At 33.9% G+C, this 17,833-nt stretch overlaps 3 protein-coding genes across 3 annotated transcripts in view; 2 read left to right on the top strand and 1 right to left on the bottom strand.

Moving 5' to 3' along the window:
* Positions 1–1,499, top strand: part of LOC105627165 (methyltransferase-like protein 22) — a 3,498-nt gene extending 1,999 nt beyond the window's left edge. Inside the window, 4 exon segments of the mRNA XM_012208452.1 lie at positions 72–203; positions 267–452; positions 518–685; positions 765–1,499. Coding sequence (XP_012063842.1) covers positions 72–203; positions 267–452; positions 518–685; positions 765–1,063 — 785 coding nt within the window. The 3' untranslated portion in view covers positions 1,064–1,499.
* A 1,976-nt stretch (positions 1,500–3,475) lies between these two features.
* Positions 3,476–9,065, bottom strand: LOC105627164 (polycomb protein suz12-B). The gene is made up of 9 exons (XM_012208451.1): positions 8,966–9,065; positions 7,162–7,208; positions 6,555–6,738; positions 6,388–6,479; positions 6,090–6,282; positions 5,667–6,032; positions 5,249–5,568; positions 4,220–4,473; positions 3,476–4,130 (listed from the first exon to the last, which is right to left on the bottom strand). Exons 1-9 carry the CDS (start codon positions 9,063–9,065, stop codon positions 3,476–3,478), a joined length of 2,211 nt encoding a protein of 736 aa, XP_012063841.1.
* Positions 9,066–11,552: 2,487 nt separating this feature from the next.
* Positions 11,553–17,185, top strand: LOC105627163 (regulator of nonsense transcripts 3A). Its single transcript, XM_012208450.1, has 6 exons — positions 11,553–11,861; positions 12,690–13,104; positions 13,626–13,777; positions 15,103–15,751; positions 16,041–16,261; positions 16,689–17,185. Exons 1-6 carry the CDS (start codon positions 11,724–11,726, stop codon positions 16,902–16,904), a joined length of 1,791 nt encoding a protein of 596 aa, XP_012063840.1. The 5' UTR covers positions 11,553–11,723; the 3' UTR covers positions 16,905–17,185.
* Positions 17,186–17,833: the final 648 nt, after the last annotated feature.

Here is a 17,833-nt window from a genome sequence, read left to right as displayed (position 1 = left end):
ATAATGCTTAAAGCATTATTTTTATCATCCAATTATTCGTTAAACTCCTAACGTTCAACAATTGGTTTCAGATGCGATGACTGAATTCACTTTTAAATGCCCATCTTACATGATTGAGGCAGAAGCCACAGCTGAGACGCTAAATTATGACAGTGACGATGATCTAGATGTAGATAGAGACAAAGAAGGAGTAATTCTAATAGGTACAGAATCAATTATCGTGTATTCTCGTGTGTATAAACATATTCAGTAAATTGTATTTACAGAGCATAGTGTATCTACAGAGCTCAATTTAGTCGGTTTACAAGTGTGGAGAGCCGCTTTCTTGTTAGCCGACTACATTCTATCGCATCAGGATTTGTTTAGAAATCAAATAATTCTAGAATTAGGATCTGGGGTTGGTCTGACCAGCATCGTAGCGAGTTACTTAGCTAAGGAAGTCATTTGCACCGGTAATGAAAATACTGTTAAAACCCATCTGTTGAAAATTTCAAACATATTTGTTCAAATATTCCAGATATCAATGTAGGTGATATACTAAATCTAATTGAACGAAATTTTCTGAGGAATTATATGTACGTTAGATCCGGTTTTCATATCGAGGAAGTGAATTTTTTAAACTTAGAATGGCCGAAAAAGTTGGAGGAGAAATTGCAAAGCGCAAATATTGTATTGGCTGCGGATGGTAAACTTAATAATTGTATATTTCAACAATGTAAAATAGATATATAAGAAATGTGATTATCTCTTTTTTTTATTTATAGTGATATACGATGACAAAATCACGGATGGATTTGTCCGCACATTGACGAAACTTCTATATACGAAAAAGAAAAAGATAATTTACATTGCTCTCGAGAAAAGATATGTTTTCACTGTCGCCGATTTGGATACCATTGCTCCGATGTACGAAGAATTTTTACATTGCGTCGAAAAGTACAAAATGAATTGGTCTGTAGATTACATTAATATAGACTTCCCACGCTACTTCAAATATGATAGAGTCAAACATTTGGTTTTAATGAAGATACAGAACAATACAAGATCTGTTGCACATACATAACGAATAGTTTTTTCAATTAGATACGCAAATAATATATTACGATAACATGTAATATGTTATCATAATTATCATAAAGTATGACAATATTCTAAAGAGAAAGAGAACTTGCCATATTAAGAACAAGATCTCTATGTATATTTAACAAAATATAGTATCACAATTAATGTAAGTTGTAAAAAATAATTATATATTTAAAACAAGATTGTTTAATGAACATGTACGTTTGTCAATACATAATACGAAACAAACGGTAAAAATTTAGCACAATTTTTGAACATGATTTAATTTAAGCTAAAAAATTTCGAAATCATTCTTTTAATCCTTAGATCATTTTACATAACGAATAAGAAACGATAATCTAAGGATTAATAAAAGGAAAAAACATAGATATTCGGAGTGTGTGATAAAAATGACTATATAATATACATTTCTCACGTCCACATATTTATTTCGTCATTTAATTCCCTATTTACAACCTACCATGGATAATATTATTGGACAGTGAATTGGAAGTCGCTCGAAGAGAACGATAATTCCGTTGAACTTAAATGCTCCGGCGGCATGTCCTAAGATTAAAAAATTTCATTAGACTACCTACAATATAAAGAAGACAATATGTATATAGGAATGTAAGCGCTTCTTCGAACGACCACGGCAGTAGAAGTTGTATATGTTACACGCAAAGTCATAACATTTCTAATATGATATACTAGAGGTCTGAATCGCTCGCGAAAAAACGACGATCACTAAAGAATGAGTCGAATGATTAATCTCATTAATTATAATCGAACTGAGATGATTTCATGAATTTAGGAATAACGATGAATAACTATTATTATTTCTTAAGTATCGTCGATCCTCGCTCTGCGAATTCAGGCCTGCGCTTGGTTTGGTAAAAGGCACTTTCACTCTACCGATCCGTCTCGATGTAGAAAATGTAAAGTATAATTTACAGCCTCACAGATTTTTTTATACTTTTTTATGTACGTGTATGTCTGTGTGCATATATATTATGTATTATATACATAATTATTATATATACATATAAGTATATATAATTATATACAATTATGTAATTATTTATAATTATTATATACATAATACTTAAAATATATAATTTTATATATATATATATATATATATATATATATATATATATGCACACGCTTGAAATCTCAGAAATAGTCACACCATTTATACCGTAGCATTTTTTCACCATTCAGCATTATTTCCGAAAATGATTAAATTCAGGGCGATAAAAAGTTCATAAATTTCAGCTACGAGATCAATTCGCTTGTAAAGTATGCGCTTCGCTATATAAAAGAATAATTTATCATTTATAGAAAAATGTTCCATGATGGCGAGTTACCTCGCAAGCAGAATGTAGAAACTAGAAATTCTTTTTCATGCTTTACTCATCCAAAATCATCTTTAGAAATTAATTTTCAAAGCTTGACATCATTTGTTCTCTTCTTTTCAATTATAATGCAAAATTACGCGTGACAAAATTGTTAATTCTGGAATAGCTGCTTCTGGATTACTATGAATTTTACAAAAGTTGTGCAGATATACCAGAACTTATCGGAAATATTACGTAAGATAAAAGCTTTAAAAAAGGTGAAATAATTAATAAAAAACGCCACTGACTAGAAAAAAAAGAAATGAAGAATAAGTATGATAAAATTAGCATGTTTGTATCATGTTTTATTGTTCGCGATCGATATCATCGACACAGAGGCGAGTTAAAATCGTTCATCTGATATCTTCTTTATCTATTTCTCTCTCTTCTCAATTTGTAATAATTATTCGCATAATTTTTAAATTAAATCTCAAAAATTGATCTAACAGCTAAAACAATAATTATCCGGTTTATTTAAATGTCAATTGCATAATCTATATTACTTGCAACAAATACTGTACAAAAAAGAAGATGCAATTTGCATTAAAAACGCGCGAAATCGATCTTACTACTATTGATAAGTAGCTAGTGGAAGCTACCTCCGTTCGAGGACGGTTTCTGGCTAGCGGATGCGGCGATGCGGCTGTTGTTTGTCGCCAGTATCACGTCCAGGACCAATTTTCGCTGGTGGTATTCGATAGTACTAGCATTCTCGCCGGCTTGTATCGAATATCCGGCACAGCAGGAACACGTCACGCTGCTGCTTCTTGTCACTTGCACTACAGTTTGTACTTTTGCCGATAGATCGTTCGACCGCCTGCTCGATGGCGTGCTTGTACTTTCTAATTGGACACATCGTTGGGCACAATCTTGCTTACGATGCTCCGCGTCGGAGAGAATTGGACCCCCAGAGAATGATAGAAGGGCGGGATGCACGCACCGACAACGGAATTCTGCATCGAACTATTGTGAATGACAGTCTTGCTCCTCGACAATGATAACGAATTCAGCGTTTACGTACTGACGTTATGCATATTGTTATGCATTGTGTTCTTGACGTTTTGCGAGTTGGGCGAGCCCAACGGCATGGAGGCGGTTGTCGTTTTTCGCCTGGCGTTCGACGAAGTACTCGAGGAACTGTCATTGCCGAAGTTGAGCTTAACACCACTCGTTATACCGGCAGCTTTGGACCCATCATGTACCAATTGTGTATGTGCACTCGTAGCCTTCCAATGCTCCACTTGAGCTTCGTGTGATTTTTGCAGCACTTTACGTACGTCTCCATCTTCACCGCCCTCCTTCATAATTTCTTGCAACTTCTGTATAGTCTGATATAATATCACCGGACTGATCAGCCCAAAATCAAACAGACTGCACATATGCAATACGAAGTTGCGATAGAGGTTCTTCATGAGCAACTCCTTCCCCTTATTCTCTAAGAACATTTGGCAAGCTAGTGGTATCTGGCAGTCTCCCACATATCCATGCTTCATTACATGCAGGTTCCACATCTTCATTAACTCTTTCTCGCCCTCGTTCACATCCGTAAAGTCATCGATCATCATCATTGTCTTTGTTTGCAGCCACTTAGGATCATTCTCACCCTCGGAATCGATATCCATCTCTTTGGGATATATAGGCAGGCAGGTCACAGTATGATGATACAGTCTAAAGGAAACATATCCAGTTTATAATATCCAGTAAAAGATTATTTATACCATAACTGTGACAATATTGTGACTGCTTATGATGCTTACCTATTGTGGCCGGTGATATAAGGTCTTTGACTTTCAAACTCATTTTCGTCAAGTTCCAGAAACTCGGACAGACTTGGTTTCGTTCTCTTCGGACGGCACACCAGGATATTCGTCACGCTCGTACGTCTGGTTGGTCCTGTCCTTGAAAAAGGTATACTAGACGGTTGTGAAATTAATTCATGAGGACTACCTGCATACGAACCATCATAGCATTCGTTTATTGCTACATCAATTCGGGCACCTTGTGGAATTGGCTGGAAGAGAAAACATTTACACTCAATTACTGGCACAGCATGGAGGAGTCTCTTTACTTTAATCGACCAAATCAATTGCTTGTTTCTCTCCAAACACATGGTTACCATATACATTAGTGACACCAATGGAAAGTTATTGTAGCTGCAAAATCCTTCAGGAATATTAATATTATTTATATATATATATATATATATATATCCATTAGATTTCCTTTAAAAAACATAAAATCTAAATATATATAGATACATAAAAATTGTGTGGATTGCTTAAAAGTTGCAACTCTATATTGTTTAAGAAGTATCTATAAATATTTATTAAAATATTTGATAAAGCATTAAAAATGATAATTTCCTGGAAATATCCGAAAATATATGTATTTTCCATTGATGCCGACATACCTCCTCCTTCAAAAGTGACACAATTAAAAAAATATAATTTTCAAATTATTATCGTGAATGAGTTAATATTGTTTATCAAAAGTAAACTAATTTAACATAAAAAAAATTATCAAAATTGTCGCAATTAAAAAATTATAAAACAAAAATTATAAAAATGACATCTGATTATGTTAAAAATATACTTTTTTTTTTACTGCGCGCGATATTATTATTATTTGATTAATCAATTATTTTCTACCGAAAAATAGTTTCTCTCCATTTTTGAAAATTTAGTCTTTTAAGAATTACTCTTGAAATAAAAGAGTGTAAAAGAAATAAACTGTGCGTAAATGTATAAATTATACTACATATAAATACTGTAAAAATGCGTATTTACCACGTATGTGAATGTGAATCGTGAATGACACAATTTCAAGTGCTTTAGAAGCGAGTACAATTTGCCGCAATCCAACGAGCACCAGGGGCAGTGTAGGTCTTCGCAGGCCTCCGTTTGCTGTCGGCTGTTATTGTTGTACAAAAATTGATAGACTATCTGCTGAGTTCCGTTAGCATTAGTGTCCACCTTCTCGTTGGAGATGCTCATTCTCGACGAGGGCGTTAGCGGACTAGGCGTTGGCAGTGTCGCGTTATTATTATTATTATTATTATTTGTGCTATTGTTATTGTGATTTATGGAAGAGGAACGTTCAAAACCAGCTGAAAAGATAACATTAAACATTTAAAGCAACGTTTTTGTGTGATTCAGTGCATATATTGCAGTAGTTTCGTTTGTAAAATAATTATAGAAAACTGACCGTTGGCCGACCGATTCTCTTTATTGTCACCGCTCGGTATTTGAGGTATCGGCATCGGTCTATCCACCAGACCGTTGCTCGGTTCCGTCGTCCAACTGAGCCGAAACTTTAACGTCGGTCCTTGCCTAAACATGTCGAACGGTTCGCAGTCTTTGATGTCGACCACAGTTTCCCAAGAGCTGTGTTTCTTGGGACTGGACCTAACATTGGTCTGTACTTCCTGCAAACCTAACTCATACTCGCCGTCCGTCAACAGGCATCGATTGTGCTTATCGTACACGGTAAGCTCCGAACCATATTGTTTCACTTCTTCGCCATTGACCTTTATCATACCCGTTGACGATTTACGACGCTTTTGAGCTGGTTCTGCAAGACACGGCTTGTAATATTCTGCGAGTTAATTGCGCTGACTCTCACCCTTACCTTCTAAATCACAGTTAGTTATAAGGCAGCCATTGTTAGACATGCAGTAAACCCTGAGCAAAAGCATATAAGTCTTTGCTATGTGACCATTATTTAAGCAGAAAGATTCATTGGGTATGGAAATTGTGGATGCCTTCGGTGGAGGTTGACTCTCGGAAGGATTGATTGGGACCTCGCTTGTACCGACTGAAACCTAAACAAATGCCATATCTTAATCGAGAGCCGATATAACAGAAAAAACTAACTAGATCAGTATTTTGAACTGATAAATTTTAAATCTGATAGATACCAAACTTACTTGCATGACAGGTGAGCTAACATCTTTTCTTTTCTTGTGACAAATTTTCAACAACAATGTTTCCACTTTGACAGGATCCTGCGATATTTCAGCTACAAACATCACAATCTTAAATCAGAGCTTTTCAGATACATACAAGAAAAATAGGTTGCATAATCGAGACTTACCTTTTTTGTCATAAAATCCTAAAAACGTAAGAGTCATGTATCCGCGAACACCGAGATTCTGTTCATGCTTTTTTTTCGCTATTAATTTATCCAGAATCGTATCGACTTTAAATCCTCGTCGTGACTTGTGACTTCTGGACATACGTTGCCGCATATACGTTAAGTTTCGATATAGAAATATTGGCTAAAAAGAAATGTTAAATTTTAATGTACATCTATTGCCCAAGAAAAATTGATAGTTTATGCTCCTTAAATAATTTAAATTTTTATAATATAACTTAAATTTAAATTTTATACCTACCATGCTACACAAATTTTATATACAGAAATTTTGAAAAGCGTATAAAGATATAAATTACGATTGAGGCAATATAATCAACTCAAAGAAACATTTATTAACTTACCTTTATGAAATGCTTCATATTGTTACGGTTATTTACATTCGCATATATCGTTATGTTTTTTTAGAAACTTTTGATACACCATATTTATAAAATTATACACATGTATAACAAAAAAACGGACAAAATATAATTAACGCTTTGAGGGCAATGCAAATTAAAATTATAAACAAACTGAAGATGAAAAGAAAATATTATTTACTCACTGAAATTTGATTTCTTGTGCGGAGGAACCGGTAAATCTGTGTTGGTTCTGAAAAAATGAAATATAAAAGTTATATATTGTAAAGTTAAATTAAATAAGATGTTAAATCAATATTAATTAACCAATAAGTTAAAATAAATTATATAATATGTAAAGTATGTAATCCAGTACGTAAATTTATTTATTATTATGATAGAAAACATTGTATAAATAAATAGTTTTTCCTCTTTGTAATTTTTCTTCAATAAATTTTTTTACACTAATGTGCACTATTTTTATACATGTTTAAAAATAGCTTCCGTAATATAAACGAGTTAAATATGTTATTTACAATTAACTTTTTAAATTTATTATATTTGGATTTTGATAAAACATTAAAGTAACTCAAATAAGAAATAAAAAGGAAACATGTTATATAATTAACAACTATGATTAAAATATAAATCATAAAAAATAATTAAAATTATACAATAATTTACTCATATCGAAATAATTTCTTATCTATTTTCTTATCTATTTTCTTAATTTTACAAAAATTAATCTTGCTATGTAACTTAATAGTTTTACATTTGCTTTTATTAGAAATGAAATCTTATTCATGACCATATGTGTTAATACGGAATGGACTCCCTAGATGGCCTTAAAAGCGAATCGCTTTCTCACGTTTAAAATACATTTCGTAGGATTTAAAAGCAGCTCCGACCAGGGCAGAAAACGATCCTTCAATCAGGTATCAAAATGGGATATGATGAATGGGTTTACTCAAATTTGTTTGAGACGCCTGCACCCTATTTGTTGTTACGACGAAAGCAGGTAAAACCTCTCTGATCCCATTTTTTTTTCATTTTCATAAAGTTAACAATTCCGAATTCAGAAATTTCTCACGTTGCTCATAAAAACAAGAAACATTTAGCCATACGCATTTTATTTAGAAAAAAAGGGCTTCGCGAAATTGTGTTTTTCTTGTGATTGAGCTCAGTCGTGCCGATTTTGGGTTCTTCAAATTGGATACTCAGATTCACATTGAAGAGAAATATTTTTTGTATTAATTCCTTAAATTCTCGAGAAGGTTATTTACTAGTTCAATTAAATCATAAACATGTATAACAAAAAAAACGGACAAAATATAATTAACGCTTTGAGGGCAACGCAAATTATCGTGACTTTCCTAAACAATTGGAAATTCGGAAGAAAAATTAAAAAGAAAAAAATTACAATAAGATATTTAATTCGTGTCAAGCAGCCTGAATTAGTCTGATTCTCCGTAAATCGCTATATCGCGTAATAAAAAGAGTAGTCATCATTTTCTTTTCTTCGCGTACATTTTCCGCGGGCATTTAACATTACATCCAAGGATGTTCTCCTTCGAAATACTTCGGAGGAGGGAATCGCGACGTCGGGAATCGCTCGATCTGTTTCGCAATAGCCAAGCTCGGGCACAGATGACAGGTGTCCGCGCGTTTTGGAAACAGTGGAGGGCGCGGAAACGGAGAGAGTGAACCGACGCTCGCCACGGTGCGGCGGGCGCTCCAGTTGACTCGCGGTGGATAGGGTTAGGTCCGGTCGCGACAGCGGCGACGGCGACAGCGGCAACGAGATAACGGTGGCGGAGGGGAAGGAGGGCGTCGCGCGCCCTCCGCGGCAGGGGTCGTCCGAGGAGGTATCGGTGTGGGGGTGACCGGCAAAAGAAGTCGGAGACCTTTTATCGCGACGGAGCGACGCACGCCACCGATAGGCGGCAAAGAGGTAAGGGGCCCACACGGGGCGAAAGACCGCGATATGTGTGTGTTTTTTTTTTCGCTTACTTTCGAAGGCCTGCAGAAAGAGCTCGTGATCAGCCTGGATCTGGTCCATACGAGGTCCCTTCTGCCCATCGAGATCCTTTTCCCGCTTCTTCGGCGGCATTTTCGCGCGGTCCTCCGTGCACGACAAGCTTCCCCCCGCGGTAACTCCAACTTCTCTCTCGTGGTCGCGCGAAAGTTGCGACGCGACAACGACAACACCCGCCCCGCGCGAAAACTGCGGCGCTCCGGCGGCCTCCACGGCGACTGATGCGTCCTCTCGCGGCGCGCCATGTATCTCGTCAACGCATCATCGTGAACAATCGTGAAGTTGGTGGCGTTGAGATGGACTATTGCACGATACTCAAGAAAACTCGTACAACTTTGTAACTTGGCGGAATCGTGAATTATGTCGACGACAATGCATTGTTTTTTTTCTCTTTTGTTCTTACATTTGAGCCTAAGGATATATCCACACAACTTATATAGCTGCATAAATGTATGCATAAAAAAAATTATCCAATCGCATTTCTCTTATAAAAACGCACGTAAAATGTGATTGGATAATTTTCTTTATGCATATGTTTATGTGGCAAGTTATGTGAATATACTCTAAAGCGGGAACAAACACAAACTCTTTCATAATGTATGACACATGAAGCATAAGAAATTAAACCAATCAAAGTTCTTCGTTTCCTTTCTTTCCGTGAAATAAAGAACTCATTAGTTTTTGATAGATTGGAATCGTTTATTCTTTATTCCTAATTCCTTATTCCTTCTATTATGCTCAGGACCTAATGCGTATTCATAGTCAGACCTTGTATTTAAGATTCTTCTTTATTTTTAGATGCTTAGCAGCCAATGAAATAATTCATAGAGTATCTAAAGATAAATTTAAGGAATTTAAATATAAGATCTGAATTATGAATACGAGTATTATTCCTTATTTCTAATTCCTTATTCCTTATTCCTGCTATTGTGTATTGTGTATTGTGTATTGTGCGCAGAGATATATATAAAATATATCCATTTAAGTCTTGTGTCCATGGTGCTAGAAATCAGTTCAAGATCTCGGTGAAGAAAGAATTGATCAATCGCAATGGTCATGTGATCAAATTGTTCAAATATGATTTGTTTATTTTTTCTCTGCCCAAGATCTCGGACGATTTCTAGTATCGTGGACACAAGACTTTAGGGTCACTTTCACTAAGCTGCGATTAACTTAACAGGTCTAGTAACTTTGCAGGATTCCAATTGAAGCTGATATCGGGGGAAAAATACGAAAAGAGAAGTTATAAACATAGATTTGTAAGGGACTCCGCACAATAAAAGGAACAAGGAACAGAGAACAGAGAATAAGAATTTCAACCTATCTGAAATCACGTATTGTGGAATACACAGTTTCTGATAGGAATTGAAATTCCCGATATTCATAAGGTATAGTCAACGCGATGCTGCAAACGGTTTGAAGCGTTTTTTTAACTGATCAATTTGTAAAATTCTTTCTTCTAATTAGTCCATCAAATGCTTCAAAACATTTGTAGTGAGATTTTGACCACAATCATAGTCGAGTTTTATTTCAAGACCATCTTAAGTAATGTTTTAAGACGCTAATGCCTTTTGATTGATTCATAATTTCTTAAGATCGTACTTAAGAATATAAGATCTGATTATGAATATCAGCCTTATTTTCTGTTTCCTTTATTCCTTTTATTATGCGGAGCCCTTAATACTTAACTTATGTAGCAAGGTTTCTTTCTGGTAGTTGTTTATTAATAACCTATTTTTGTGTTCAATATAGTATATAAAATTACAGTTAATTATAATTAGTGAAATATGTTTAACTCTTCACAATTCACATTTTTTTTTCGTTGAATTAATTGAATTTTGATGAAAGTAACTCTTAGCGATGCATGTGTGCAATCGGAGCTTTCCTCTATAATTCCCGTTACTATTTATTGCACCATGTGCATTAAAATATATATATGAGAGAAGCGATATCGCGATTTCTAATTGGTGATATTCCTATCTAATTAAAGCAGCCATATTGTGTCCGCAGTGAAGAGCTATCATACGTTTCCTTTTTCAGCTGTAGAAACATATGATAGCTATAGTCTACATTACGTATACTATAATATTTCTTTTCAAGAGTCCAATTCATATTTCTTTCTCTTCTTTCCTCTTGGAGACTTATTACGATTTTTGAACGAGATGAAAATTATGAAAATGATCGAATTTACTAAAATATTTATAATTTCATTAGTTAATATCTAGTAAGTTTGCTCATTTTTGTAATTTTCACTTCGTCTAAAGAAGGTGCTTTCCATTTGATGACACAAGTCGACACAAACGTTTTATCTTTATTGACATTCAGAGAATGACAAAGGTAGAATGACATTTGTGTTGACGTGTGTCATTAAATGGAAAGCATCCAGAATCATAATAAGCTCACTGGAGAGAAAAGAAAATGAACTGATGCAAAAGTTCAGCCAAAAAGAACAGGCTTTAGAACTCTAGTGTGCACCAGTTCAGATAGTGCAGGAATAAAGAACAAACTTAATGCTGTCAGTCTTTTCTTTTATGCAGAATCAAGCCAAAATCAGCCAGATCAGCCAAGATGTCCACGTTCGTGATAATCGCGTAAAATAGAGAGGACTCTTTCGTTTGATTTTCGAGAGGACAAAATTGTACGATTATATATTTCGGACCGGTACGAATCGTACAGCAAACGAAAGTTCTTTGAATCTTGGAAAGTGATCGCAAACGTGTGTTGTGAGTCAGAATGACTGAGGAAGCGCAACAATCCGAGAGTACTGCACAGAACGACAGCTGTTCCGTGCAGAACGACACGCAGACCAATTCGTCGGATGTTGGAAAAGCTAAAGATAACAAAAAAGAAAAATGTCGTCCCATAACGAAGGTTTGTCTGAATCAATATAACAAATAAAAACTTTTTTACTCCACAACAGACAATCTTTTATTGGTTTCTTCAATAGATATTTTGAAACAACAGTCGAAACATGATAGGTTATGCTAAATAATAACAAGGGAATAGAACCGGCTGGATTTTATTGATTTAAATGAAATCTTGCGGATATGTAGAGTGATTTTAGATTTAAGCAAAAATTACTGTATATGTACTTAATAAGCATTTTTCAAGATCTAGGTTTTTAAGATTTCCATAATCTAATTCTTTAATTAACACATGTATCCATGAATGTTGGCAAAAGAAAGAGGAAGAGGAGACAGGAGGCACTTCTACCATTCCTAAATTTTAGCAAGTATAAACAAATTACGAAAATCATTTTTACAATGAAACATTAATCTTATTGTTCTATTCAACATTATTTATAAAAATTTTGCTGAAGATCTTTGAAGACTGGCTAATATAAGTATTTTAATAAATTTTGTGTGAAAATATAAATTTTTGTTTGCTCTGACTGAAATCCTGGATACATCCATGCCAGTCTTTAAAGATTTTCAACAAAATTTTTATAAATAATGTTGAATATGTGTAGAACAATAAATTTAATATTTCATTGTAAAAATGATTTTTATAATAATTTGTTTCTACTTGCTAAAATTTAGGAAGGATACACCTTAAGTTGCCACTTCTCAGTTTTGGTTGAAAATTCCAGTTTTTTTTTTTAACAAAAAACAATTAGTTGGAATTTTCTAATTTTAAAAAACATGTATTATATTGTTATTATATATAATAATTATGTGTTATATTGTTGATTGAGATTAGGTGGTGATCAGAAGACTGCCTCCATCAATGACTCAGGATCAATTCTTAGAGCAAGTCTCTCCACTGCCGATACATGATTATTTGTACTTTGTGAAGGCAGACATGTCCCTTGGCCAGTTCTCATTTTCTCGTGCTTATATTAATTTCATGGAGCAACAAGACATCTTCATGTTTCGGGAGAAGTTTGACAACTATGTCTTCTTAGATTCTAAAGGAGTAGAATATCCTGCAGTAGTGGAATTTGCGCCTTTTCAAAGATTACCAAAGAAACGGGTGGGCAAAAAAAAGGATGTCAAATGTGGTACTATCGAAAGTGACTCGTATTATATAAGCTTCTTAGAGAATTTAAAGAATCAAGAAATTGATTCGAGTGTAGCCCAATCAAAAACCGAGTATTCTTATCAACCACCAGATAGTGAGTATTTTTTGTTTTACGTATATTTCTTATTCAAGTAATGAAACGTATATACATAATATAAGATATAAATAGGCTAAACGCAAACAAATAGGGTATACATTTACAAAATTTATTTCAACACGAACATTGAGTTGAAACGGGACATTTTTGATTTATAACCGTTATTTCTGTATTTATATTTAATTTAAACCCTTAAATACCACTAGTACAAATACACTAGTACAAATTCGCACCAGCAAAAATTTGTTTTGATTATTTTTATGTGATTGTATTATTAGTAAGTAAGTAAATCAAAACATTCTTGTTAATAAATGATAAAACACTTTGTGTGTGTTAAAATAATTTATTTTTAACATGCACCCTATTCGCTCATTTTGTACTTATTTATATTTTTTATATTGTTTTGCAAATATGAGTTATTACTGCTTATCATGTAGATATATATGTATTATGTATATGCATATAAATAAGTGTTTTAAAATTATAATAATTATATTGTATATATATTGTATATATAGATACAGTGAAGAAAATTACTACAACTCCATTGCTCGAGTACTTGAAACTTCGTAAGCAAGAGAAACAACGTCTTAGGGATGAGAAGCGTGAGGAGAGACGACGCAGAGATATAGAAAGACGGAGAACCAAAGATGATCCTGTTATCTCTAAGGTAGAATAATCGAATTGATACACCAAATGGCAACAAATACAGTACGGAATAATATAATAATTATTTTGCTTGTAATTAATTATCCAATTTGGTCAAGACAGTTTTATATTGCACTTTTCATTCTTTACTGTATTTGCTGATACCATACATTTTCATCTGCAGCATATATATAACGCGGAAGACGAACAATCACCCAACTCTCCCACACCTCATCGCACAAATGTCAAATTTGAAGACGCGTTTTTTCAATGCTTTTTCGAAAACGCAAGTACATATAAATATGGAGAAGAAATTTTCCTCAATAGATTTCTATACAAACGAGCGCAAGAAAAATTGTATAAGACTCATGAAAGATTTTACGAGCACATTAGAAAGACAAAACCAATTAGAAGCATGTTTGAAGTCAAGAAACAATATTTAACTGGCAGTAATCAAGTTAATCGCAAAACTTATTTATATTTCTACAAAGGCGATCATGTAAGAAAAAGTTCTTCGTTGGCGATAGAAAAAACTCGTTATATTTTTTTCATTTAAATTATCTTTATAATATCTTAGAGTATATGAGATTCTTTTCATTTCGCTAGTAGCCGCGATTTTCTTCTTGATCTTGACCTACGAAAAAGCTGTGGTAACAATATTTACGCCGAAAGAATCGTATACTACTTGGCGTGTAAAAAGAATGGGCTCAGGATTTAACTTTGTGAATTGATCTATTGCTGTATCGTGAGAACATGCAGAAAAATCGATGCTGACATTTGACGAGCTGGTTTGGTGATGGTTCTCGAGAAAGGAATGTTTATTGTATATTTGTCACAATTAACTTTATATTTACGATTTTTTCGAAACTTTATGGAATTTCATACATTGTCAATTTGTAATTCTTTCTGTACCTAATTTTTGAAAAGAATTTTTTTAAAAATGTATTATTTATGTATTTGATAATTGTGCTCTATATTTCGTTATAAGACGAACCCACAAACACTATAATAAAGAAATGTGACATGCAAAACGATAAAAGGTAGTAAGTGTGATCGAAAGTGATCGAATCATATTAATACTGCAGCTCAATTTTGGGTAAATGCTGATTATTCTTTCTTTGTTACTTGAGTTTTGGAACAGCAAGCCGTTTAATGAACATTAATACAAAAATCAGATCAAAATAATTCGAATGAAATAAGATTCTTTATATTAAAACAATGTTAGAAAAAGTTAAAAATGGGCATTTTTAACTTTTTAACATCAGATCGAAATGCTTATTTACATTATATACATTAAAATAACAGTATAGAGTAATAGAATAGATATATAATTTTTAATTTTTGCAGGTTTTAAGAAATCCAGATTTAGATAAAGAATTGAACAAAGATGATAAAGAGAATAAAGAAGAAAGAGATAAACTCTCGCCGAAGGAACTGAAAAATAAAAACAAAAGAGACGAGAAAATAAGAGACAAATCAACGCGAGATCGAGAAATTAAACCTATCATTAAAGGGTATAGAGACCGAGTTGATGATAGGAATAAGGAAAGAGAAATCAAGCAACGACGATATGAAGAGAAAAAGCCATATGGTAGACGCGATGAAAGAGAAGATAGAAGAATCGAGCTTCGAGACGACAGAAGATATGAGATGAAGGAAGACTTTAGGGAGTCCAGAGATAGAAAGGTGGAAGAAAGACGCGGAAAAAGTTACGAGAAAATGAGACAAGAGAAGAAAAAGTTAGCCGAAACGAAAAAACAAATTGCCGATGCAAATGGGGATGATACAACTTCAAAGAAAGCGAAGGAAGAACATGATACTGTACCAGAGAAGGAAAATGAAAATAGCAAAGAATCTGTATATAATGGAGATGATTTAAGACATACTAAAGACAACGAATGTGAGCAACATAATACTGCCGACGATAGGATAACGATGGACACGTTACAAAATTGCCGGGACAGTGTGGAAGAAGGGAACGATTCGGTCAATGCAGGTGAAAAAAATTTATTCGTATAATTATCATAGAAGAGAATTTACTTCTTCCCTCATTTTTCTTAGCATTATTGATTCCAACACCTTCAGGAACTTAATAACATCTTTTTATACAAAGCTAGATAGGAGCTACTATCGTCATAAAATAGGTATATATTTTGATGAATCTATCTAATTAGCAACACAACAGAGTCGATATTTTTACATATCCGTTTAATAAACGAGGGAATATCTGTGCAGGAATATTTTTGTAACACATTCAGCATGATATAACATACATATTTGTACAGATGTCAATGATGAGGACGATTCTGAAGATAAGGAATCGAAAGTTGTAAAGAGGCGTAATTCCCTCGAAAGTGGCGGCGAAGGCGGTGCAGGTGATGGCAACTGTTTACGACGTCACAAATCATTAGACGGAGGAGGCCAAAGTAATCTCCAGAAGAATGATAACGAGGAGAAAGAGAAGGATAAGAAAGATCCACGAATGGAACGTAGAATACGAAATAAGGTAAATACTTCTTGTTCGATGGCTATTTCCTGCACTGAATCTTTATCCTTAATATGAAAGTGTTGCAGTCTTATGGGTTTTAATTTCCTCATTAATTTTGTTATAATTGCAATTTTTATTTTCTCAAACATAGAATGTATCCCATATTCTTTTTAAAATTATTTCTTCAATAATTCTCTTACTTCCCTATATCTCTATATTTTTTTTCCTATGATGATTTATGGAACAATTATTTTCTAGATAGCAAGTTGACGTTTACTTGTCATTTTGATGTTAAAATGACAGTTAATGTCAAAATGATTAATATCAACTTGCTTTCTGAATTAGAGTGCTTACTTATAAAGTAAATACATGTGTATATTTCTTTCATATATATTAATATACTTATTTGAAAGAAAATTTGTATTGACTATTCAATTGATTGCAGGATCGCCCGGCAATGGAGATTTATAGACCTGGCATGGGCAAATTTAGCAAGCAACGATTAGAACGTGAGAAATCCAATGATGAACGGGCATCTCTGTCGCAAAGTCCCACACCAAATCCTAGTGCCTCCTCCATGACTGGCAAGCCTGGAAAAGTTGTTGCTACGGAAGTACGCTCGATGACATTCAAACGCAGCGTCACTCGCGACGCAGCGTAAATTCTCATTTTCAGGTCTTACTACTTGGACATACTCTACCGACAGATTCATAGATAACACTTTGACTTCCGTGCGCAGCAGATTTAAACGCCTATAATTTTCCTCATCGTATAAAACATATCGCCATCTTTGCTGTGTGTTAAAATGTTAATTCTAAACATGTATACTAGATAAACATTTCGCGCACAGTCTGATTATATCATACAAACGTTTCGCAGGTTTCTTTTTTTTAGATGTAATTTTATTACTGTAATATTAAAGAATTAATAAATAAGTGTAATGTACTTTTCGTAATAATTATATTTTAGCGGAGTCATACCTAGAAATTTTCTAATAGCAATAGGTTCTAACCATCAAAAATTTACAGGTGAGTTACACAATTCGTTAATCGGAAGACCTTTATTTTTTATTATTTATTTTATTTTATTCAGCTTTTATAAGTCGGATTGAGCTAAAAAAAAAGAGAATTGTTCATAATTCCCCTACAAAACTACTTAACTAGGTAGAATCATGGAGTAATAAGGAGATCAAACTCGAGATCTAAAGTGGCTCGAAATATGGTAATAGGAAAACCATGGAAAATTCGGCAGATGTGATTTTAGTACCATCACGACTTGCGGGAAAAGTTAGAAGTATTGACTCACGTGGTCAGGTCACACGTATGTATATGGCTGTGGTCAAAGTTCCGCTACAAAGCTTTGAAGCATTTGATGGACAATTAAAAGAAAGAATTTTACAAATCAGTTTTACATGATCAGTTAAAAAACGCTTCAAAGCATTTGCAGCATCACGACCGTACTCTCTGTGTGTGTGTGTGTGTGTGTGTGTGTGTGTGTGTGTGTGTGTGTGTGTGTGTGTGTGTGTGTGTGTGTGTGTGTGTGTGTGTGTGTGTGTGTGTGTGTGTGTGTGTGTGTGTGTGTGTGTGTGTG

Source organism: Atta cephalotes (assembly GCF_000143395.1).
Source record: "Atta cephalotes unplaced genomic scaffold scaffold00008, whole genome shotgun sequence".
NCBI classification, from domain to species: Eukaryota; Metazoa; Arthropoda; class Insecta; order Hymenoptera; family Formicidae; genus Atta; species Atta cephalotes.
Note: the sequence above shows the minus strand (reverse complement) of the source record. Positions and strands in the feature narration are given on the sequence as shown.